Below are 27,006 nucleotides of genomic sequence, written 5' to 3'. Positions count from 1 at the left end.
TGCTTATTCGCGACTTATTAGGGGCTTCCAATTAACGGACGAATCGACCGCCGCTCGATAATTCGTCGTTTAATCGGCGAAACGGCGCTACTTTTCGTTTCTTCTTTCTTGTTTCTCCACGACGAGATCAAAGCCGGCGACATCAAAGCGGAAACCTCGAAGAGCCTATCGGTGTTGAAGTCGCGTTATGACGCGCGGCGCCCTGACCTGCGATATTTCGTGCAATTTTTCCCCCATTCCGCCGGGAATCCCGCGAGCACCGGCACCCTCTTCGCCAATTTCATCCTCGACGATTTCACGAGGGATTTCTCGCCGCGAGGACAATATTTTCCGGCGCAATCCGGCCGCGACGCGTTTGACATCGCGATGCGTCGCGATCGCCGAATTCGAATTAAATATACAGGGAGTCCCAAAAATGTCTCGCAATCCGGAAATGGCGGGTTTCTCGGATCATTTGAAGCAACTTCTTCCTTTACAAAAATGTTCTCCGAGGCGCCGTTAACGAGTTATCAACGAAAAACAGTGACCAATAAGAATCGAGTACGGCTGACGCGAGGCGGCCCAGCCAATGAGCGGAACTGGGCTTCGTGCGCTGGTTGGCTGGGCCGCCTCGCGTCAGCCGTACTGGATTCCTATTGGTCACTGTTTTTCGTTAATAACTCGTTAATGATGCCTCGGAGAAAATTTTTGTAAAGGAAAAAGTTGCTTCAAACGACCCGAGGAACCCGCCACTTTCGGATTGCGAGACATTTTTGGGACGCCTTGTATATATATCAAAATATGAATTAACTTCGTCGATTGCGATAAACGCGAGTCGAGGAGAAATGTTTTTCTTTCTTCGACCGTATCGGAGAGTTGAACATAATAGACTGATTCGTTTGGAACGAATTTTTTCAGGTACAATCGATTTCGTTGTCCGATTCAGTTCCAATCGATTTCAAATCACTTTCTTTCGATGACATTCTTCCCCCGCGTTTCACCATTTGCAAAATAAAAATTAAATTCATCGCCGAAAATATTAAGAGAATAATAATTAAGGGCATCTGCTTCGAATATCTTAATTGTTTCAAAAACAGCCATCTATTATTTTCAACTCGCTCCGACATTAGCGTACTCATGTCTTCTCCAAATGCTTCAAATATCCGCAGCGACACGCCGGAGATCATCGCGGCACAATGCTCCGCTGACAAAAGAGTCGCTTCTCTTTGTCCGATTCGGATGCCTCTCCGCGGTTAAACAAACTCCAAATGACCCGGCCGGGGCAGAGAGAAAACAAGAAACAATTCGCGGCCACGGCGGAAGGAAACGAATTGTTCTCGGTTGCCCGCGAGAGTCGAATAAAACCAGCGTGCACTCGAGGGAACAAGCCGGCCGACCTTGTTCAAGGTAACGTCATAATCGGCGAACGATTTAAAACGGCGGAGAAAAAGAGGCGCGCGCGAGCCGGTGCCTCGCGAGACGCTAATTGCGACAACAATGGCCCGGGCCCCCGCTCGGGGACTTTCTCCTCGGCCGAGTACGGCTTCCGAAGCTCCTAATTAACGCGCGGCCGCTCGCGCAACCGTCCTCTCATTCAGAAATTCGTTCGCCATTCACGCGAAATCGGCGCCTCGGAGCTCTCTGCCGGTCTCGTCCCGCGTTCTCGGATTTTCTTCGACGTGAATGGACGCGATCGTGAATGAAACATTTGCCGTTCGACTTTATCGACGACCACACACGCCGCTCCTCGCTATCGGACTGTCCGAATATTTTCATGCAAATCTACGTTCGTCGACATCGTTTCGCGGCCGCTGCGACTGCCAGTGACATTCGGACACATTTCGCGACACGGCGAATTTGTTTAAAACTCGACCAAACGACTCGAATATGCAGTATTTGAATATTCAGTATTGTTCAGTTGATGGAGCGGCTGGTCTTTATTTATATCTTTTTCTATTTTAGCGACAACTAAAATGCTTTTTTCAATTTTGCCGTGGTTCTTGGAGCGACGAAACAAATTTTAATATTTAATATTTTAATATTTTACAGCTTTCTCGATATTATTCTGCTTTGTCAGTAATCACGACCATCAGCAAAATTTGAACAAAGTATTTCAGTTGTTTTGCCTGGTAGACTAGTCCCTCCGTGATCTAAACAATGCTATTAACTACAATATTATTATATAAAATGTTGTTAAACTTTTCCTTTCGACTTCTATTTCTTTTTTTTTTACTTTACAGTGTACATTCCAATGAATTTGGTCGAAAAAGGGACTAGACTTTTCTTTAGGGGTTATGTCAAGGTTATGTCAAGATTAGAACTTCTATGAAAGATTAATAAGATTAAAACTATGTCTGTAGACTGTTTCTAGCCTGTCAAAAACGCTGGAAATTCAACTTTCTACACGCATGTAACTGTTTAACAAATGAATTCGTTACTTATTTACATCTTTTTACATTTTATTTACATTTAGAAATGACATTTCTAGACTCAGGACTTCGATTTTTGCACTATTCTCGATCAGAAGTCCATTTAAACATGCCCTAGAAAATCAAAAGAAATGAAACCCCCAATTAAAATTTGAACCGAAATGGAAGCAGACGTACCACCCTCACTCCTTGCGTAACTTATTTCCCCGAGAACCGTGCTCGCGTGCCGTCACCAAAAAGATAAGCTCCGTTGGCTGGCGAAATTTGCAGGAAACATGAAACGAACGCGTCGCGCGATGATTCCGTGTTGCGTCGCGAAGGGGTTGCGCTCGTGCAGGCAGCTGCAGTTTAGGGGATGCAACGGCACCGACGGCGATTATTTCTGGCGTCGGTTGAATCGCGCGCAGGGCCCGCCGACAATACGCCAGAAGTGTCCGTCGTGACAAAGAAGAGCCGGCGAAATGTGTCTGAGGGCGGGCCACCCTTCGTACTTCGGCAACCCCGACCGTATTGTTGACCTATTCAATTCGGTTTGGCTGTCGGCCGGCCGGCGCATCCTGGGACACTGAGGTGGCCGTGTTTCACGCTCCTCCGCCGTGTAATTTCCAGCGACGAGGCCCGACGCGTCCGGACGCGTCGCGACGCCTCCGAGGGTAGCCGAGCAAATACGGGGATGAAAAACAGGTGATAGCCGAGTCCCTTTGCGATGTTAATAGAAAACATCAGGGTATCGACAGGCCTCGGCGCCGGCTCCCATTGACGGCCCAAAGATAAATGTTTTTAATTCGACGAGTCGCCGCGACGCGCGCGCAGTTTTTAATCCCGGACGCGCCGCGGACTTTTCTCGTTCGACGCCCTCCGGCCGAAAATTTATTTCAACGAAGCGCCCCTTCCCCCTCGGGCTCCCGTCGTTTCTCCTTCTGCTGTTTTCACGCGAATTTATTCGGCCGAAAATGACAGTTGTTCGAACAATTTTCGTGGAAGAAGTGTCGGTACAGTAATGTCTCTCCAATTGACGCTCAGATTGTACACAGAAATGGACAATTTGGGGAAAGGAGATACGATTGTTCGAGCCTTTCGGTTCGTTTTTGTAGTTACGAATTGTCGAGAACTATGAAAACGACGCTGCAAGGCGCGTGTATTCTCTGCCCAAATTGTCCATTTTTGTGCACAATCCGAGCGTCAGTTAGAGAGACATTACTGTAATCACAGCATGTTTGTTATTTAAATATCAATCGCGAAGCGTAAGAGAGATTGTTCAGAAGAAAGAAAGAAACATGATCGAAAAGACTCAGTTTTGAATTAACAGATCATTTCCGCGATCGTTTATTCGGTGAAAGAAACGAAAATGTTTGAAACAAATAACAAATTTTTGAACGATTTTCGTAGACAAATCGGTAAGGAACGCGTGTCTGTTATTTTTTTTTTGTAATTCAATATTAATAGGGAAACGTGAAAGTCTAATAATAAGGGCCACAATATCGTGATGTTAATGGTTCGATTTTTCTGTCGGAAGTTAATTCATCTTTCGCGAGATCTGGCTTATCCGAGGCCGATCCACGAGGCCCGACAATTTGTCACGTGCTACGCCTTTGTGCAGGCAGCTTCGGCCTTCTTGCTCTCCTTCTTTTCGTGCCTTTCCTAGGCCTTTTAAAATCTCATGCTCGCCGCGATAACGCCGGATAAATCTCCGGGAAATCCCTTCCCGATTAATGATCCCTGCCGATAACCCGAGCCAAGGTCAACGACACGGGGATATAGGAGGTCCTTAGCGTGAACCTTATCGGCAACTGGACACACGGACCACTTTGCGGCGAATTTGTCCTTAACTTGCGAGCCTTTCAAAAAATGATTCGCCTTCGGAGAAACGGCGATTATCAGCGAGGAATAATAAATATTGGGAGTGCGATAAAGCGGCGTTTTATTCGCAACTTTTCACGATCATTGAAACTGATTGAAAGAACATTGCTGTTACATTGCAAAAGCAAACTGGTATTTTACTGCAATTCGTTGGGATTTAGGGAAACATCGTAGCTGTGTATTTCTGCATTAGAAATAATGTTTTGTTGAGTTCTTTTTTAGATACTCAGAGTGTCTTGAATAAAGTAAAAGTAACTTTTATATTTTTACTCAAAAAGAAAATTATATTTGTATGCTTCTATCATCTATTATTTCTAATAAATTTAAATAAACAAGCACGACATTTTGTTAAGCTTTTGTTTAAATATACAGAACGTCTCAGCTAAGTAAGCTAACAGTAACTTTCACATTTTTACTGATATTTATACGAACACCGAAAAGAAAATTATATCTGCACATATATCTCTCCATCTGTTTTCTATTATTTCTAATAAAGATGTAAAGAAATATACAGGGTGTCTCAGTTAAATAATCTCGAAGTAATTCGAGTAGTAATTAATTTATTTCTCGAAGTAGTCGAAGCATTTTTACCGATATTTAAACAATCATTAAAGATTTCCTATTATTTCTGATTATTTCTTATTTTATCATATCTTTATTATATTTTGTTATATCTCTATTTATTATATCTTACTATTTATTATAGACAAAAGAAATCCGGCTTCTCGTCGAGTTCACGTTTAAATATCGCTGAAACCGCGAAAGTTGCTTCGACTCGACAATCGCTGTATAAATCCCGAAGGTAGAGAAGGACAAGCCGCGCGCCCTAAAAACGCCTAAAATATTTATACACATCGTTTCCGGTGGAACTTGCGGCAAAGTTGCGAGCCTAACTTTCGTTTCCCTTCCCCGTGGAAGATCGTTGGTTCCCGGAAAGTTAGCCTTGATCGGTGACCATGAACGGAGTTAGCGTGGTATCGGAGTGCTCACGGTTGATTCGGCAGGATCGATCCGAGGCGGGATCGAAAGTGTTGGCGAACCAAATTGGCGTAACCGAGTGAAGAAGTTGCTCCCGGGCTCCCCGGCGGAGTGCTTCCACTGTCCCGAAACGAAACAGACATAACTGATTGCCGTTCCAACTTCGCCGGCCGGTTCTTTTGTTCGCCGGCGCGTACGCAACGCGGCGCGGCCCGGCCGCGTTAACAAGAAAAATGTGCGAAGAGGAAATGTTCCCGACACGCTATCTCGGTGCACGATAAAGCCGTGACTTTACTGACTTATACCTGTTTTCTCGCGGGAACTTGCGAGTGCCGGCGCGGCGGAACGTCGTAGACGAGACGGCGAAGAGCAACGAGAGCAGCGAGAAATCGAAGCGAAGTGTAATAATTTCCCCCAGAAATGTTCGGCGGATCTGAGATTTTCTAATTTTTTTACACGATTCGGAGGCGATTTGGGGGCCACGTGATAGAATTCGAAGGCAATTCGGAGGCCACGTGACACGATTCGAAGGTAATTCGGAGGCCACGTGACATGATTCGAAGGCAATTCGGAGGCAATTCGGAGACCACGTGACACGATTTGAAGGCAATTCTAAGGCAATTTACAAGTCATTTGACATGATTCGAAGGCAATTCGGAGGCTACATACCACGATTCGAAGGCAATTCGGAGGCCACATGCCACGATTCGAAGGCAATTCGGAGGCCACATGCCACGATTCGAAGGCAATTCGGAGGCCACGTGTCACGATTCGAAGGAGATTCGAATGCAATTCTAAGGCAATTCGGAAGCCACATGACACGATTTGAAGGCAATTCTACGGCAATTCAGGAGTCATATGACATGATTCGAAGGCAATTCGGAGGCCACATGACACGATTCGAAGGCAATTCGGAGGCCACGTGTCACGATTCGAAGGAGATTCGAATGCAATTCTAAGGCAATTCGGAAGCCACATGACACGATTTGAAGGCAATTCTACGGCAATTCAGGAGTCATATGACATGATTCGAAGGCAATTCGGAGGCCACATGACACGATTCGATGGCAACGGTATAAACATTGAACAAATTGTGCGCATGGAATGATTGCACTGATACAGATTTTATGAAACTGTTTATTTTGAAACTGTCATAATTATCAGCAGTTTTTAAAAATTTTAACTAAAAGCTTTCCAGATTTTAAACAGAAGTTGAACAAACATTTCATCCCTTCTTCATCGATTTTAATAAATCATCGGCAATCGAAGTCTTTATTTTATTTCGAACCTGATAAAGTTCAATTTACACTGCAAAATTTGCCGAATATTTCGAATTTAGCATTGATTCTAATATTATCGAAATAATACAAGATAGGCAGATTCGATTGTTGTATCTATGGAAACAATGAGCGAATGAATTCGCGGCCGGCTAACGAGACGATAAATTCGCCGTAAAAAGATTTCATTAGAGAATTAACGAAACGCGGGGTAGTCGAGTTTACAGCGGTTTTACGGTAGCCGCGTAACCAGCGCCGCGAGCGAATTTCACGAAGATCTACCTGGTGAACCCTGAACGTCAGTGGAATATGGTAATTACGTCGTCCGAAGAGCGGAACTAATTGAATTAAACGACGTAAAAAGTTGCCGTCCCGAAATTAACATAAATTAGTCCAGCCGTTTATCTTTTTGCCGTGTCCCCCGGCCGCATCCAAATTGCCTGTTTCGTAATTATCGAGCCATTCTCAGCTCGGTCGGCCGAGAAACACGCGACACTCGGAGCCGCCGATTTACAAATATCATTATTGTGTAATTTCACGCGTGTATACGAATCGCTCGATCCGCCATTTCAATCTACGCAGCCTCCGCTGTTCCTGTGTTTTTTTCCCCGGGAAAACAAAGGATCGATGAAACGTTGAATGCGCGATGAAACGTTGCCGTTGTTCGTCGTTTCTAACTATACTTATTGGCTATTATTGACGCAAAAAGGACGCGTTCCGAGTGCTTGAAATAAACGCTGAAAATCGATATAACATTCCAAAATTTATATTTTCGATAGCTCATGCTCGAGCGCTCAGAGAAAATAAGAATTGCCTCATTTTCGAGAAACGGACGAGTCGAACGGAGGTGTCTTTAATCATCTTAAAACTTTGGAAACGATATTATACGCTTTCATTTATGTAATATTTCTCAATAATATTTATCATCCGGCAGCTTGGAGCAGTTTAATTATATAAATAAATTCTTTCATCATCGCGATATTACGTGATTGTCTTTGCAAAGCCGCTTTTCGCTTGAAAAATCGAAACGAAACACGCGCGCATTTAGTCGCCGAAGTAGCCTCTTGCGTGTTAAAAAAATTCGACGGAATATTATTTTAGAAAACACAGATTTGCACGGGGAAAATCGCCGGAGCATCAGCGAGCACCCGAGCAAAGGCAGCTGAGAAACAAGTTTATAGTTTATAAATTGCGTATTTTCGCAACGGAGGAGGTTCGGGACGAGACGCGCGGCCAAGAAAGAAAAAAAAACCTGTTGATCGCCGGTGTAACATTACCGATTAAATTTTCTCTAAACAACAGGTTTCGAGTGACCGGACCCGGGGCGAGCAAAAGTGCGCGCTTCACACGCTTTCACCGGGGCCCCCGCTGAAAAGTTGGAACCAGCTGGCCGGGCAAAAGCTGCGTCACGAAAAAAATTCACTTGCGCAACGGCGCCGCGAGATCGCGTAGGAACGACGGACGCGGCCTAGCTTGTGCGGTCCGCGCGCGTGATTTATAACGTCTCCGGCCGATGAATAGGGCCTTAATCAACTCTCCCGCCGCGATTAATTGTTATTAGCGACGGCGACGGGAAGCGCGCCGATATGTAAACTCCGTTTCGAATCCGCCATTCATCCGAACAAATTAATAGGGGGTTGTTGCACGCGCGCGCCCGCGCGGCTCCTCCGAGATTTCGACGAGCAAACCCATCGATCCGATTCATCCTTGCCAATCCTAGCCGCTTCGTAACCCGATCCGGTCATTTATCTTCGTTCAGCAAATAAAATTCCTAATACATCTTTTATTTCGCCGCGAAACCGCGCCGCGGCCCCGAGGCATCGATCACGGAACTCCGAACTCTCGCGCGGTCGCGAGCGGAATTGTTAATAAATAGCTGCAAATGCTAAGCTTTTTGGTTTGGATCGCGACGGTGTCGATCGCTAAATTTTTCTGCGAATTTTTCTGCATTTTTGAACCTGGTTAGAGGAAAGACGACGAGTATACTCGTCGTGGAGAAACGAAGAATATCCTAAAAATCTTGAAATTTGAGAATACGTTTTTGTTCTCACTAAAATTACAATTTAAACAGCCGATGGTCGCTACTTTTTACGCGCGACGAGTATACTCGTCGCGGAGAAGCGAAGAATATCCTAAAAATCTTGAAATGTGAGAATACGTTTTTGTTGTCACTAAAATTACAATTTAAATAGCCGATGGTCGCTACTTTTTACGCGCGACGAGTATACTCGTCGCGGAGAAGCGAAGAATATCCTAAAAATCTTGAAACTTGAGAATACGTTTTTGTTCTCACTAAAATCACAATTTAAACAGCCGATGGTCGCTGCTTTTTACGCGCGACGAGTATACTCGTCGCGGAGAAGCGAAGAATATCCTAAAAATCTTGAAATTTGAGAATACGTTTTTGTTCTCACTAAAATTACAATTTAACCAGCCGATGGTCGCAGCTCTTTACGCGCGACGAGTATACTCGTCGTGATCGAATGATCTAACATTTTAAACGATTAAAAATTTAACCAATTGCTCCGTCAATAATTTCACCAAAAAATATATATAGTATTTTAATGTTCGTGCATAATAGCCTTGAAACGTCGCTTTTGAATCGCGCTGTAAAATCGCCGTGTAACTCCGGTTACATTTAACAGTTGTAAATTAAAGATTTAATGGGATCTCGATGAGCACCGACTATGAAATTGCGAAGTTTTATGGATCTCCGAGCGGAATCGTTAAAAGACAATTGTAACATAAAAATTTAGTACGATTTCCATGGCACCGACCATGAAACCGCGATATTCTCAGTATTTACAACTAAAAATATCAAACAGTGAATATTAAACGTCGACGGTTCTTTAGGAATTAATACTAAATTACTTCCTGTTCAACACGAGATCGCTGTTGCAAATTGTTTTCGTAATAATTCCATTCCGCAGACATTGATCAACGGAACAGAGAGACCGTGCAAAAATTTGCATCGTTCGCAACCAGGAAAAACGCGGAAACCACCGGAACCGAAGGAAATACGGAACAATCGAGCCGCATCGAACGCAGCAATGTGATCGACGCGAAATTTAATGGAAAATTGAAACGCGATATTTGTCTGCTGGAAAATGAAATTTTCCTTCGGCTCTTCCTCGCTGCGGCTGCCTTGAAATTTAAGCCAGCTCTCTCTCTCTCTCTCTCTCTCTCTCTCTCTCTCACTCTCTTCCGCCGCCGCGGTAGTTACAGAAAAATAACACAAAAGTAAACCGTGGCCACGCACGAGCGCGAGCCTCGGTGGTTATGCGTCTCGTTGTTTTATTCGTCCCGGGTTTTTTGCACGGCCGAGCCACGCGTAGACCGCACGTAATTAAAATTAATTCGCTCGCCTGTACAAAAAAGAAGCGCTCGAACTATTCGCCCTGCCCACGCAGCGACCGTAAAACCGTTCCTCCATTTACAGCTGTAGTTCGCTCCGCGAATTCGCCGCGAGAGTGCAAGAAATCTCGTTGATTTTGTAAAAAACAGAGAAAGAGAAAGAGAAGCGAAAAAACGCGGAGTTTGTGCAATCACGTTATCGAAGTTTCTCCGATACCATTCGAGGAAAATGAATATGTAGCACAAAATTCGGACTTTGGAATAAGGGAGTATTTGATTTTAATAAAATGGCGTGATTCTAGTGATAGTATAATAATATAATAATATAATAATATAATAATATAATAATATAATAATATAATAATATAATAATATAATAATATAATAATATAATAATATAATAATATAATAATACAATAATATCATAATATATAATAATACGATAGCATAATAAATAATTTGATCGTACACACTGAGTGTACAAAATCAGAACGAACGATTCATGTATAATTAAATTAATTGATAATTTCTTCCTTCGTTTAATCAAGTAATTATAGATCAATTGAAATATATACTCGATAAATAACAACTGCAGCTAAACAACAACTGCGGATTTCATGAATTGAGGGACAAAATGAATGACTGCAACATAAAATTGTGAAGACATAAAAGAATTTGATAACATCGTTATACTATCTTCAACCGAGTCAAACAAAAATGATTTTCTTCCTTTAATAATTTCAGCGAGCAAAAAATAATACATACACGCCCTTAAATTATTTTAACATTTCCGTTCTTCTAAAACACATCTACCGATTATTTACCATAAATGCATAAAATCCGCAGTCTCCTCTTGAACAAAAAAATTCCATCTAAATTCATTCTACGCCGATTTGGCATAATCCCGTGACGAACATTGTCCACCATGCATCCAACGAAGGTCTCGATCCCCGAAAAATCGGCCGGCAATCCGACGAACCGCGTCGCGGTCCAATAAAACAGCTTTAATAACTCGGTAATGACCGGGCCAGCCACCGTGGCCGAAACGGGAAACGCAATTTCCACGAGGATATCCAGTTAACACGCCGACATAATGGACTTAATAACAACCGCGGCGGCGTCTAACAATCCTAAAATGAAATTTTTCGGACCGCCGGCCGTATATAAAAGCCGGCTAAACCCGTAATTAAAAGACCCGTTCTTATTGGCGTCAAACGAAATTGCGTCCCGGGCGAAGATCGCATTCAAATGTTCAACGGCGACGACCCCCTAATCTCCGCTCCGCAACGCTTCGCACCGCTTCGCACCGCTCCGCTAAAAATTCGTCCGCGGACCCGGGCTCTCGGGACGCAATCAGCCTGGAACGTGCGCGACGATGAACGACGTTTGATTAATTGTATGCAAATGCCGGGTGACGACACCGCGACGGTTCTAGAGGCTTCGCCGGAAAAACGCATCTGCGGGCTTCTTTGGAAAGGTCGGACGAGCCGTTTCGAAAGAGGATTTCGTCAGACTTTCAATCGCGTCTGAAGCATTCTTCCGCGTTATGTGCCGCTGTTCGATCGTCCGGGAAGATGGAATCACGTCTTGTCGAACGATCGCGGGATCTTTCCCATTGTACGAATATGTGGGGCGTTTCATAATTAGTGGCACAAATTGGGACGGGTCGATTCTACGAAATAGGACGAAAATCGAGAATAACGAGATTGCGTGGGAGGCTTCGTTTTCGAGGAAATCGACTTTAAATGTCATCCGAATTGGTGCGTTTTGAACAATATTAACGTGTGCAATAGAAACAATAGAAACGATAGAAACGATAGAAAATAATAAACTAAATGAATGAAAATAGTAAACTAAATGAATGAAAACAGTAAACTAAATGAATGAAAATAGTAAACTAAATGAATGAAAACAGTAAACTAAACAAATGAAAATAGTAAACTAAATGAATGAAAACAGTAAACTAAATGAATGAAAATAGTAAACTAAATGAATGAAAACAGTAAACTAAAGAAATGAAAATAGTAAACTAAATGAATGAAAACAGTAAACTAAATGAATGAAAATAGTAAACTAAATGAAAGAAAATAGTAAACTAAATGAATGAAAATAGTAAACTAAATGAATGAAAACAGTAAACGAAATAAATGAAAATAGTAAATAAATAGATAACCTTTTATCTATAATTGTTGAACGCGATATAAATATTTCTGCACAATAAAAACACTTTTAGCAAAGCCAATACATTTCCAAAGAAGCCTTCGAGCAAGTCTTTTTAATCGAACTAGCGAAAAAATTCCATCTTCACTGGAGATTTCAAGAGATGAAAAGAGATTTCTATTCTCCAAGAATTTCCAGTTTCAAATAAATAATATTCATAACATAAATGAATAATAATTGAAGTAATTTCTCCCCAATTTTCCTTCAGCTGATGAACAAAAACGCACAATTTTTTCCTCCTCGGGAAAAACAGATACGATTAATCGAGCCTTGCACCTCGTTTTCATAATTGTCAACGATCAACAACCATAACTAACAACGGAGGCTCGAATAATCGTACCTCCTCTTCCCAAATCGTCCACTTTTGTTCACAAGCAAAAGGAAAATTGCGAAGAATCGAACTGCATCGAATCGAACCGACGAAGCGTTTTCGATCGACCGAACGCGAAACCGTGGCGAAACGTCCGATTTGTTGGCCGACGTTGCAGCGTTCGGTTCGCCGACCAGCCGCAGTTGTGCAATTCGAGCCCCGAGCGACGGAAAACGAGCGGCTCCGATCGGACAAAGGGTTAAGTCGTTAGAATTACGGACGTCGCAGCCGCGACACGACACGGGACGTCGTTAATTTCGGAATAATCGTCGCGTATCGACGCGCGAGCCGAGCCGAGAGAGAGAGAGAGAACGGTCCCGCGCTCCAATTTAATATGGAAATCCTACTGCGCCCTATCGAGAAAATCAATTACGTCTAATGAATACAACATGAAGGGTTAAAGGGTTCGCCGGGAATCCGCGCGCACTTTTCCATCAGACGGCTGTATGCAGCCGGGGCCCGAGGAGCTTCGGGATCAAATTTTCGTAGCCGGCGAACACGATTTGTCAAAGAGTTAATGGCCGCGACAGATTTCATCGAAGACGATTTTATTAAACCGTCCCGGCGCCCCGTGAGCGACATACTCGATAAGGATAATTGGACCCGGTGTCTTGCGATTTAAAATCGGCCCTCGAATTTTTACCGAACAGACGAGATAGTATTAACCAGTTAGCATACTCGTCATGACAGAAAATGCTGCCACTTCTCTACCGTGACGAGTATACTCGTCGGACGAAGCTTACTGGCTCAAACGGAGGCAAAATGTTTATACTTGTTTTTTGAAATATTTTTGATCGTCTGACTTATTTATGGACATTGAAAGATGTTACAAAATTAAATGCAAGATTGTGTAGAATTCAAAATTATTCTCCGTGTATTTTGTATGAAATAGAAAATACTGTACAAGAAGAACAGAAATAACTAATAAAATAGTGTACTATTGTTCAGTATTTTTATTCAGGAAATAGGTTTTCAAGAATGTAAAATGATTGTCTTCTTGACAGATTGATATGTTAAAGCTTGAATTACGATTTTTAAATCAGTTTAAAAAAGATTACAATTTCACGAATCGAATGAAATTGAAATAAACCTGTTTTTAAAAATCAACGAACCCTAATTGCATTCTTCGAAAATAAATTCCATCGTTCTCGGAGCAAACTGTTATTAGAATAACATAAAATGTTCAAGCAAAATTGCATCCTCGGAGAACCTCAAAGAACAATTCATTTGTTCAGTCGATTCTCGACATCGAACATGAAAGCTATTCGAATCGTACACCTTTTTTTTTAAATCAAACGAGAAGCATGAAAACTGAGAGAATTTCTGTGGCCGGAATATTTCAATTAAAAAATAAAGAAGAAAACTTGCTCTCGGCAACAGCCGGGCACTGCGTCGCTCAAGCTTTGGAAACGCTTCTGTTTGGACAGCAGGGAAACGTGGAACGGTATATTACGCACGTCTGAGATCACGTCGGATCTCACGGTATTTTTTATCAGCGGCAGTAAAAGTTGAACGGCGTGCGGGGACAATCGAACTCGAGGCGACAAATAAAGTTTCCGCCGGCGAGGCGCAACAAACTCCGTGGTTATTGAAATGTTTCAATAACCCAGAACGGAGAGTGTAACGAACGGGAAAGGCAATTCCGGGATTTAATGAACGTCCTCTGCCGGTGCGTAAAAAAAGAAAAAAAAAAGAACGTGATATAATTACCGCGCATTGTTAGTCGTGGCTGAAAGGAGCGCGGAACTTTGACGGGATATTTTAATCGGAAACTAACGAGCTGCCTCGATTCGGGCTCCTAGATGCTTGCTAAAGCGCTTCACACGTTACGACTTATTCTATTACGCGACGCGTCTAATGAATACAACATGAAGGGCTTAAAGGGTTCGGCAAAAATCAGCGCGCGCGCGACCACCCTAACGCCGCGGGAACTCGCGTAAGCGAATTCATGGCCGAGTGGCGCGAATGGATACCTTTGATGTCGGGACGCAAATAGGGCAAATTGCGTTTTCAGAAATTCAATTAATTATTTGTTCAGCCGTTCGGTGCTTGCCGGGATAGTTTAATCATAATTAAAATGCGAGGCGAAGTTACGCCTTGAATGGCGAATCCTCTGTTCTTGCGTCGGCCATTTTGTTGCTTCTATTTCTGACGTTGCTTCTTCGAGAAGTTATTTTAATTACTATTCATTATTTCGATCACTAGGTATTAGTTAGTAATTACTTTAATTAGTGGACCGATCGGTTACTTTCAGTATATATTAATCCCTTGATATTTCAGTTTTTTCGCAGTTATTGCGATTAGAAATTTTTCGATTGCGATGAGTTCTTAGAAAATTTACTTGAATGCTTAAATATTGATGACATGAGAAATTTTATTTCATTTTTAAAGGTTATAATAACGTCTGTAATCAATAAGTTATTAGTAGGAATTTTTACGAGTCGGACTCGTCGAAATAGGGCAAGGGGTTAACATAAATTAAGTAAATATAGGTATAAAGGGTTAAACGGTATATAAGTGCTGTTATTCAGAAGATTTTTAAACTTTACGAAATATAAAAACATGAAATATAAATATATTTATAGATTTATGAAATATAAAAATATGCAATATAAATATATTTATAGATTTATGAAATATAAAAATTTGCAATATAAAAATATGCAATATAAATATATTTATAGATTTATGAAATATGAAAATTTGCAATATAAATATATTTATAGATTTATGAAATATAAAAATATGTACTATAAATATAATATATTTATATATTTACGAAATATAAAAGTATTAAATATAAATATATTTGTACATTTATATGAAACATAAATACATTTATACACTTCTATCAAAGACACTTATAAACCATAAAAGCTCAGGACAAAAAATGATTTGCAATAATTATTTCTCCGCGAAAGGGTTGAACGACCGATGGAAACAAGGTGAAACGGACTTACCTTCGCCGGATCAGACTTCTCGGACTCCTCGTTGAAGGTCTGCGATCCTCTGGACATGGTGTTCCTACGGGGTGTGGTGGTGCCATCTTGCGAGGGGCGCACGAACTCGATTCGACCGCCCTCGACGACGATGTTAGGGGCTGGCGGGAAATTTTCCGCGTTACCGACCGGGTCGCAGTAGCCCAGCAGCCCCGCTTTCTCGCCGTACAGGGGGTGAATTTGTCTGCAACAGTCGGTAAAGCGTTAGCTTCGCTTAGGGGTTGGAATCGCGGGGGTTGCGACGGCAGCAGATATCTTGCCACCGACGATAGTGCACCCTCGTAGTCGCTTTTCGCGATGCAATCGCGTTATCGGTAAGCCACCCAGCTAGCAGACACCTTTTTATCCGTCGTCGAGTCAATATTCGAGGGGTGAGTCCGTGACTCATCGATGATTGCATCATTTGTACGCAATCTTGCAGTAAGCAACAACAAAGCTGTATTTAGCAACAAAATATGTGCAGCAGAGTTTTTAATTTTATTTTAGCAGAGGGTGTTTTTTAATTAAGGAATAACGTCCCCTGTTTTAGCATCTAATAAATAATTATTAATACATAATTATTGCTTGCGAATTTAGGCCATGCGTGCGAATTAGAGCAATTTTAAATCACGTCGGTATTAATAATATATAATAAAAATTGTATTTTAACGTTAGCTCGAGATATTTTATTCCTATTTTATTTTCATGAAACAATCGAGAAAAATGAGAATTCGCAGAAGAATCGGCGATCCAATGACAACGCAAATCATTCAGAATAATGCAGCTTGCTCCAAATGCATGAAATACGGTGAAATAGAAAAAGGATTAGACAGTTATTAAATACAGTAATGACGTACGCGCGATGAATAATTCACAACGGGCGCAGCCGACTTCGCGTAATTGAATAGCATTGTTAAAAACCGTCTATTGTCCTAAACCCCGTCGATTCGTCACGGTTATCTCACCCCGGAATCGCGAGAAAATTAAATGTCTTTCGTTAACGATCCTATACACGGCATACAACTCGTTCGCTATTCTTCTCCGAGGGGGAGGGGAGGGGGCGAATCGAATCAACCTCGCGATTAATTCGCGCGGTGAAACTGTCGCGAGCGTTGCCGGACAATTTGTATGCCGCGCGGCGCTCGATCGGATACAATCGAATTTATTACACGGCGACGGACGAAAACAGCGTTTGATCGGATAACGTAGTCGCGGAACGCGCGTTACCCGGTAACGACGTTAAAACGTGATTTACGCTTAGCCGGCCGGCCGATAAATTATCTTTCGCCGAGTGTTTCGGCGGAACGCCGCGAGTGTTTAAAATTCGCTCGTTCGTGAGTCATTGCGGGCATGCGTCTTCTTTGCAATTGGAAACGCTTTCGCGATCCGGGCTTGATGCGGAAACGACGGGTAACAAAGGGAGGACCGAGGAACATAATCGCGCCGCGGCGGGACGATTAATTGCGAGCGGTTTTGCCGATTTATTAATCGCGAGCGCGAACAATGAACCTCTAATTTTGTCGTAAGAATGCACTTTCGATGGGTCGATGTACTATAATATTATATATATATTTATTTAGAGTAGATAACAGATCTTTGATGGAATATGCGAATTATTAAATGTAAACTTAAATATAAAGATGAGAATAAAAATAAAAATAATGGAAATAAAAATCTAGCTTCGAAATCGGTAATTTTTAGAATATATAATTGTGTATTTGATTTTATACTTTTATAAAAATGTTAGTACTGTGTACATTTAATTTTCTAATTTCAATATATATATATATATATATATATATATATATATTCAATAATTTCAATTATTACGATAACTGCAAGACTATGCCAACTCGACCAACTCATGCTAAATTAATCTGAAAACATAAATTCACTGTTTCAATTGCAGGCATTAAAATTGTTAAAAGACCATTCAATGTTCCGCAAATCAATTCAAATTGACGTTCGGAGCACGGTGTGTTGCGCGTTCAACGGGCGAATAAAAAGCTGAACAAGGAAACGGCACGCACGAAACGGCCGGCTTTTAATCGATTAATAGAATTGCAGTCGAATGTACCGGGTCGAGGATTTCCCTAAAATTTCTAGCGACAGCTTCTTGATGTGGTCACAACGGGCTAAAAGCTGCGCCGACAGATGAAGCAAAAACGACGCCCGCGGAATTGGATTAACTCTAGTTGAATTTCCGCGACAGACACCCGCCATTAAGATTAAAAAAGGCGGGGAACGCGGTTCAACCCTTTTTGCTCCCCCCTCTCTCTCTCCCTCTCTCTCGCTTTTTCAGGGAGCGTTGGCGCAGACGAGCAAAAATGTTTCGCAACCGTGCGCCCCGTTAACGACGCGAAACTTCAGGATTGTGATTAACACGTAATGCCCTTTCCGCAGTCAATTAGTGTACTTCTGCAGGGAAACTTGTTCATTACCTTCACTTATTAAAACGTGCCGTAACTTTCTCGAGCTTGATTCCCCATTCAACGAAATTTCGCCCGCTCCGTATCCAGCCGATCCATAGTTTATCAACCGTGTCTCCGCTCGCGCGCTTCCCCTCTTTTCGCTCGATGCAAAGAAACTATAGCTTTCGTTCTAATGAATATGGGATAAGCGTAGTTATTACCGAGGCTTCTTTGACGCCTTTTCGCCTCTGAGAGGCGAGCTTTGAACAGAGAAAACAGGACCTTTTTATCCGCCGATAAATTGACAACTCGAGCTACATCGATCATTCTTTAACTTGTGCCTTTACGTTTCTCAAAATATTGCATCTGCTAAAGCACGAATTTCATTAAAAAGCGTAACGCAAAGAAACCATACCTTCGCATGACCCATTTTGGCGCATGATTCAGTCTAGTGAAGCTATTCTAGCGGGCCCTTGCTTTAGACGTTTTCATATCCACGCGTCACAGTAATGTACACACATAGTAAAACACTGAAAACTGTGCACCAAATACTGCGAATATATTTGAGGATAGATAGTAGCGACAATGTACATCGATTTTTTAATCTAAAAATAACGCTAGCACGAATAGTCCGTGTTTCACGTTCACGTTTTCATAAGCCTGCGAGTATCGAAAGTCGACAAATGAATTGAAATTGCGATTGCTATCGCTCGTTCGTCATAAATGATCAATATTAAATCATAAATATGTATATCATTATGTACATAATTATTTACAATATCAATATTATGCGAAGACACCCTGTATAGAAGCGGTGTTTCATTTTCCGTTACGCGATTCACGGTTTTCCCAATTTCGGCGGCGCAGCAATTTCGATCGGGCGAAGCATCGCGGCTGCACTTTAGAAACGGGAGCACGCTAACTGCACCCTTTCGGCCGCGTAACAAGTGTCTCTTACGCAATCGTCTCTTGATCGTCAAAGCGGAATTATGCGGTACGAGCCCGATTAATCCGAGACTCGTGCAAGCGGAGCGCGCGCATAATCGACAGGAGAGCGCGGCGATAAATTATAAACTCTCGATAGAATTTCTCCGAGCAGTTCGAAGGTAAAGTTTTCCCGCCGCGAAATTCAGCGAGCACGAAATTCTCCGCGCTTTTTACGATCACGATCGGCTTCGACGAATTTGCTCTGAAACAGCTGCTGGTCGCGATCGCCGGTCAAACGCTTCGAAAGAATCCGAACGAACCGCGAACTTTCGGCCCGAGACGGGCTCCGATCCGAGGCTCGACGCGAAAATTTCCCGGTTAACCCCTTAACGTGCACGCTCGAGTTAACTCGAGCGCGCTAAACTGGCCAAACTGTGCACGCACGAGATAATTCGAGCGGCGTTGTACTTTATGTTGCTATAATTTTTCACACTCGAATGCAATCGAGAATTGAAAATAACAATGTGAAAGCAAAAAAAACCAATCGTTTTATTGATATTTATCATTTATTATGGGATTGTAAGCTATAACACTTACTTATTCAAGTATAAAATATATCCTTTTTCTACTTATCACTTACGACTTGTCTCTTTCTTGCGAGCCGCTTGCCGACAGCGTATTCATATTCAGATTCTGATTCGCTCGTTTATCAATATATATTTTACTAAAATATAATGTAAAATAAAATATAAATAATAATATATATAAATATAATAATAAATATTATAAATACTAGCATTGTTATTATTTATGTTTTAAAAGTGTAAATAAATATTTTTACTGATAATAATGTTTATTCTGAAATGGGAATTCGAAAAGAAAGATAAAAAAAGTCGATGTGTGTGTGCGTGTAATATTACAATATTCGACTATTTTCTGCAATGTTATCAAAATCCAAAATTGCAATAAAAATTTGGATTATTTTTGTGTTTTTGTCATTTTCTTGCCGAGACAACGTTCTAAATTGTTCATTTTTTACATTAAAAAAATTGATTTTTTTCGACCGGCCTTTTTCAAAAAAACTGTGCATTAAGGGGTTAATCAGGTTAAAAGCTCCGCAACGGGCCGCGTGACACGGCTCGCGCGACGTAAGCTGACATCACCCTAACGCGTTACATATGTCGGACACGTGGAATCAATGCGCCGTTGGGCAACCGGAAAGCTGACCAACTAACAGTCTAGACGCTGACAAAGGCACTTAAACGATTCTTCGTCTATGTCACCGCCGTAATTTCCATCCTTCGCGCGGACCTGACACGATCCGCGCCGCTTCTTTGAGCCGAGCGAGTCCGCGATGTAACCAGCCGCAGATTCGCCGCGCTGTGCCGCGGCACCCTAATCGCTGGACGGACATTCGTGCGGGACAACAATTAACCGAGACGGCTGCGAGAAACAGAAATTAAATAAGAATAAATTGCTTCTTTTAGTCGATTTAATAAAACGAGAATATAGCGTAACACTATGTTACACATTGTCGTTACATTGACACATTGTTAAATTTTTCTTATTTATTCAGGATTTTATATTTAAAATTTGATATTTCATTTTTGTATGAAAACGCGTATTGGTGTTGTCATAAGTGCAGTCTAGGAATCGCTAAACTGCGGATCTTTATTGTAAATAAGAATTGTCTGCATTTGTTGCAAAGGCATTATAGAATTTTCATTATTTCTTCAGCAATTTTAGTACGTCGAAGCTAGTAGGTATTTATTTTTTTAATAACTTTAGTAAATTATATATAATACTAATAATATTTTACTAAATTATATAAATACTAATAATTTTATTAAATTATATATAATACTAATAATTTTACTAAATTATATAAATACTAATAATTTTATTAAATTATATATAATACTGATAATATTTTACTAAATTATATATAATACTAATATATATATATGGACATTATTGAGTGTTTTTAATCTCAAATTACGAACAGCCATTTTCTTGTAATTATAAGTGCAGGAAATCTCCAGTTTATCGGCATAATTGTCGCGATTTTTACTGCCGATTTCTTGCCAATATCACCCTATTCAATCAGCTTGAATGCTCGACACAATTGTCAGCATTTTGCCAGCAGATTTCCCAGCGATATCTCACTTTCCAAACACATATATTACTGTGATAGAGCAATTTTGTTTCGCCGCGGCATGAAATGAAATTCCGCGCAGCGCACTCCGATACCGGTAATTACGTTTTAATTAAAGAACGGCGGAGTTTACGGAGCTTTTAGGGCAGCGTAAATTTCAGCCGCGGACACGGGCAATCTTTCGCCACGATCTATTTCTATTCCGGCGCGAGAGTACATAAAGTGTATCTTATCATTTACAGCGAATCGCCGTAAAAGTTTGAATCGGGTTCGGCAAGTTATAAAATTTAATGCGATGAAATAAACCGCGCCGGCGCGCCGACGACGTATATAAAGGCTGCAACGTGGATACGGGGAGGGTTCCTATAAATTCGACGTTTATTATAGAAACGCGGGGCCCGCTTTTACAACGGCGATTTTTACGATATACAAACACGTACGTACGCGCTGATGCTTTTGCCCATCGTGCAATTAATGTTTCGTCGTGTCGGTGAGAGACTCGCGAACGCGTCGAAGCAGATTGCCAGGCGAGTTTATGCCCGCGAGCATTACCGCAAATCGATTTTCATCTAGGCCCCGATAATAGAATGTTCGATTAGCTTCGACGATTGCGTAATACGCGAATTACGTTTGATTTTAGTATAGTTTTCCCCGGCCGCTTTAAGATAGCTCGTCGTAATTCTAATTACGTTCGAGTTGGCTTATTTTATTTGTATTTTTGAAATGATGGTTTCAATTCATATAGATGATGGTTTCAATTAATATAGATGATGGTTTCAATTCATATGTATATGATGGTTTCAATTTATATGTATATGATGGTTTCAATTCGTATTATATGACGGTTTCAATTCATATGTATATGATGGTTTCAATTCATATGTATATGATGGTTTCAATTCATATGTATTTGATGATTTCAATTCATATGTATGATGGTTTCAATTCATATTATATGATGGTTTCAATTCATATTATATAATGGTTTCAATTTATGTATTTGATGGTTTCAATTCATATAGATGATGGTTTCAATTCATATGTTTCAATTCATATAGATGATGGTTTCAATTCATATGTATATGATGATTTTAATTTACGTGCATATGATGGTTTCAATTTATATGTATATGATGGTTTCAATTCATACGAATATAATGGTTCCAATTCATATTTCTATAATGGCTTCAATTAATTCATACGTCCAAAGGCTCCAATTAATGAACATTTAAAATCTGAACAATAATTGAAATTTAATTCATCTTATCTCACACAAGTTATTTTACAATTACACTACAACTATTATCTTATTTATTTATTACTATTTATTGTTATCTATTCATTTCTCTCTCATACCTCCCACTAAAATATATCAAACGCCACCGTAGTTTCTCAACGTCTAACAAACTTCTATGCCGTAAATGCACGAAATCAGCGGTCGAGGACCGGCGAGACGCATCCGAAGAGGGCGGCAGAGGACGAAGAGAGGAAGAAACCGGCACAGATATATACATACACGGGGGATAAGGTGGCCGAGAGGGCAACACCGCTGGATAACACCGCACGGCCGAACTATTCCGCAACTAACTGACCTGCTCGTAGCACTGTTCAAATTGATGAACGCAAATAGCTCGGCAAGTATGCAAACGACGCGAGCACGCGGCCAGAACGATCGCGCAAGTAACTCGCGGAGAATTTCGGCGGAAATGCCGGCGCGCCGCGCTGTTGATCGCGCGATGGACTGGTTTTCCGCGTTCCGAAACTGGCGGGAACACCCGTCGCTCGGTGATTTCGGTAAATAGCGAAGATTAATTACTGGAGAGAGAACTGATTTACCGCCGTACGACGGAAACAAAACGTGAATCCAATCCCCGGCGAGTGCTTCACGCCGCGATGCAGACGCGGCTGTTTCGAAGCTTCTGCGGGTTTCAAGGATATTTGGATAACAATCGCGTGCCGTTTTTGGTGCATAATACAGCGGAACCACGATCATCCGAATCTCTGATGTCTCAGCTTCGTGCCAACCGAGTCCGTTTTGTGTGCGAATGCGATAGAATTGTGCAATCATTGTACTATATTATTAATCCCGGATGGATTATTGTATTATTCAAGTGTTATTGAATTATTTGAATTAATATTTTGTTATTGAAGTATTTGAATTACTATTGTATCATTGAACTGTTTGAATTACTATCGTATTATTGAACTATTTGAATTATTACTGAATTATTCAACTATTGTTGAACTATTTGATTTACTATCGAATTATTGAACTATTTGAATTACTATTGTATTGTTGAACTATTCGAATTACTATCGAATTATTGAACTATTTGAATTACTATTGTATTGTTGAACTATTTGAATTATTATCGAATTATTGAACTATTTGAATTGCTATCGAATAATTGAACTATTTGAATTATCATCGAATTATTGAACTATTTGAATTGCTATCGAATTATTGAACTATTTGAATTATTATCAAATTATTGAACTATTTGAATTGCTATCGAATTATTGAACTATTTGAATTGCTATCGAATAATTGAACTATTTGAATTACTACCGAATTATTGAACTATTTGAGTTATTATTCTGTCATTCAACTATTATTCAACTATTTGAATTACTATCGAATTATTGAACCATTTGAGTTATTACTGAATTATTCAACTATTCGAATTACTATCGAATTATTAAACTATTTGAATTATTGCTGTGTCATTCAACTATGATTGAATTATTTGAATTATTATCGTAGTATTGAGCGACTTGAATTACTATCGTATCATTGAACTATTCGAATTATTATTGCGTCATTCAACTATTATTGAATTCTTTGAACTACTATTGTATTATTGAACTATTTGAATTACCTATTTGAATTGCTATTTGAATTACTATTTCTCTTGACTACTGTATCGTTGAGTTATTCGAATTGCTATCAAACAATTCAATAACATAGCTAAGTAATTCAACGATACATACAGTGTAAAGTAATTAATCTCGAATAAACCCTTGCGTCGTGGCAAACAGAGTGTGGACAGACGCATAGTATTATTTCTGCTACAGCTGTACTACCTCATAAGGACAGAAATAGTTTCGTAAGCCGGTAATCCCCGAATGAAACGTACCGTGAGAGACCGAAGCCCCGTCGTCACGGGAAATCCGTGTTTCAGCGATTCCGTTGTTACCTTTTCCCGTGTCGCGAATCATTCTATTCTGAAACAATTCTCCCGCCCGTATGTGCCCGTCGAAGCCACTAATAAACCGTGCTTCCCGTGCTCGTCCAGGAAAACTTCTATTTTTACCGGGCCTCGTACCTTCAACCCCGACGAGATTCACCCCTCGACGGAGTCTTGACGTTCGATAAGCCTGTGGCAACACAATAACCGTTCCCCGTGCACACCGAGAGAACCCCTATTTTATTTCCTCGCCGACACGTGGTATTTCGAGCCCCTTAGCCGGCGACGAACCGAACAGAACCGACCCCGGAACATCCCCCCCTTCCAACCCCTCGCCGCGCGCGCCTCAGACTCCGCGCGGCCGCGGCCGGATTCATCCTCGCGCCCCTATGCCGGATAAAAACCACTTGCTATCGAGTGGCCGTACGGTTTCTCTCCTTTATTTTTCGCCCGTGCTCGCGCGGATTCACTTTGTCCGACGCGAGCGCCACGCCGGAAAGAGAAACGACCGCCGAGGACACGAAAATCGCGAGCCGGAAACGCAAAGCGTGCCCGCGATTCGAGCGCCGACCAACCCCCCGACCACCCTACGCCGTCTAATTAAGGTATGCAAATGAGCGTGAAAAAGTACAGATTAGCTTTCTGTCCCCCCTACGGCCGCTCCTGGAATTTCATTTTTACGCGGGCACCGATTTTTCCGACGCTTTCGGAACGCCACAATGGCGGCGATGGTAGAAGTAGATGGTATTTAGTCGAGTTTTCGCTCGCGAAAGTGAACCGTTCTTCCGGCGATTAATTGGTGCTCGAGGTTAATAGGCCGAGTTACTGGACGCGGGACGATTGAACCGCGGATTTCACGCGTTTACGGTGAAAATGAGTCGGTAACAATTAAAACGGCGCGGAAGTGGAAGGAAAGCAAGAACGTTGTTGCGTTAGTTCGAGCGTGTAATAAATAATTTGGAGAGCAATCGATGCAATTTTTGTATTTTCATAAAGATCCGCAGTCTTGTAATAATTGAACTGCAGAGAATATATTTATATATTTTATATTGCATAATAATATTATAATATATATTGTATAAATTAATTTTATATATTAATATAACAAACTAGTCTTTTTAACATTAAAAAAAGATCCAAATCATTAATGCAATTTTGGAAGAAAATACCTTCACATAACTCTGCAGAGTACATATTTATATACTCTATATTATATAATAATATTATAATATATAAATATTAAGTATTAAATATAAAATATTAATATTATGTATTAATATATAGCAGCCATAAACTGCAGTATTTCAGTCACTGCACAGCAAACTGGTCTTTTTAACATTAAAAAAGAATTCGAATCATTCGATGCAATTTTGAAAGAAAATACCTTGACATAACTCTGCAGGATATATATTTACATACTCTATATTATATAACAATATTATAATATATAAAATATAAATTAATATTATATATTAATATATTGCAGCTATATAAATTGTAGTATCTCAGTCATTTCACAGTAAACTAATCTCTCAACATTAAAAAAAGGATCCTAATAATTCAGTGCAGTTTCGAAAGAAAATACCTTGACATAACTCAGCAGGGTATATATTTACATACTCTATATTATATAACAATATTATAATATATAAAATATAAATTAATATTATATATGAATATATTGCAGAGCTATAAATTGCAATATCTCAGTCATTGCACAGTAAACTAATCTCTCAACATTAAAAAAAGGATCCAAATAATTCAGTGCAGTTTCGAAAGAAAATACCTTGACATAACTCAGCAGGGTATATATTTACATACTCTATATTATATAACAATATTATAATATATAAAATATAAATTAATATTATATATGAATATATTGCAGAGCTATAAATTGCAATATCTCAGTCATTGCACAGTAAACTAATCTCTCAACATTAAAAAAAGGATCCAAATAATTCAGTGCAGTTTCGAAAGAAATTATACTGTTTAAAAAGCATGTCCGAATAAATATTGCTACGTCTAAGTGGTTCGATTAGGTTCGAGAACGGCAACGGACGAAGGGCGTCAATTTCGATCGGATCGGGGCGGTTTCGAGGCACGAAATCCCCGGGTATCGGGGGCCTCTTTCTCCGATGATTTCAATTAGCACGTATTATCGAGAGCCCGGCATCTCCCCGAGATATATAGGTCGAAGCCCTTCAGAGGATGAAAAGCCCGTGCCGCGAGGAGAGGAGGAAGTCCTTCGATGCCTAGCCGCGCAAGTTTTCCAATTAACCCGAGTTTATTACGCGGGAAATCGAGGTCGAGGTTCTTTCCCATTGGGCTGTAAAGGTGAGAAAGGGTTACACGGCCGAATGGACTTACCTGGGTGATGGTATGGGGCGAGGCTTATCAAGCGCCAGATCCGAGCTCAGGGGCGAATCGGGTCCGCGGACGCTGGAAGCCCTGCGAAAACAGAATTATCGTTAGCTCAGCCGCTGATCGGAAGCCAACCGGCTATCTAAGAACCCTGCCGCGTCTACTTTATCGAGTGCAAAGTGCATTGGACTATGCCGATCTTTCGTCGGTCGGTGATTAACCCCCGCCGCGCGATCCCTGGGTCCGCCGGGACCCGAACACAGAAGGTAAGCTTCGATCATTCTTCTGTGGTTTTTGGGAATTACATTTCTATGCCATTTGCACGCGATGAATGTGTTCGCGTAAATTATAGCAATTTCTTTTTATAGCAATTTTACGTGTGATAATATATGTATTTGTTTAAATTATATGTTATAGTATAGTATAATATAGTATAATTATAGTAATTACGAGTATAATATGGTATAATTATAGTAATTACGAGTATAATATAGTATAATTATAGTAATTACGGGT

At 40.8% G+C, this 27,006-nt stretch overlaps 1 protein-coding gene across 8 annotated transcripts in view; it reads right to left on the bottom strand.

The window, feature by feature from the left end:
• LOC117219772 (uncharacterized) overlaps positions 1-27,006 on the bottom strand; it is a 536,896-nt gene that overhangs the window by 282,506 nt on the left and 227,384 nt on the right. For all 8 annotated transcript variants that reach the window (XR_013033574.1, XM_076522477.1, XM_076522476.1 and 5 more), the window contains exons 3-4: positions 26,497-26,577; positions 15,428-15,650 (exon numbers count right to left, since the gene is read on the bottom strand). Coding sequence is in view for 7 of the 8 variants with exons in the window: in XM_076522477.1 (XP_076378592.1) it covers positions 15,428-15,650; positions 26,497-26,577 (304 nt within the window). In the remaining variant the exon portion in view is untranslated. The remainder of the gene's footprint in view (positions 1-15,427; positions 15,651-26,496; positions 26,578-27,006) is intronic.

This window comes from Megalopta genalis, chromosome 5 (assembly GCF_051020955.1).
Source record: "Megalopta genalis isolate 19385.01 chromosome 5, iyMegGena1_principal, whole genome shotgun sequence".
Classification (NCBI taxonomy): domain Eukaryota; kingdom Metazoa; phylum Arthropoda; class Insecta; order Hymenoptera; family Halictidae; genus Megalopta; species Megalopta genalis.
This window is presented reverse-complemented; position numbering and strand designations above follow the sequence as displayed.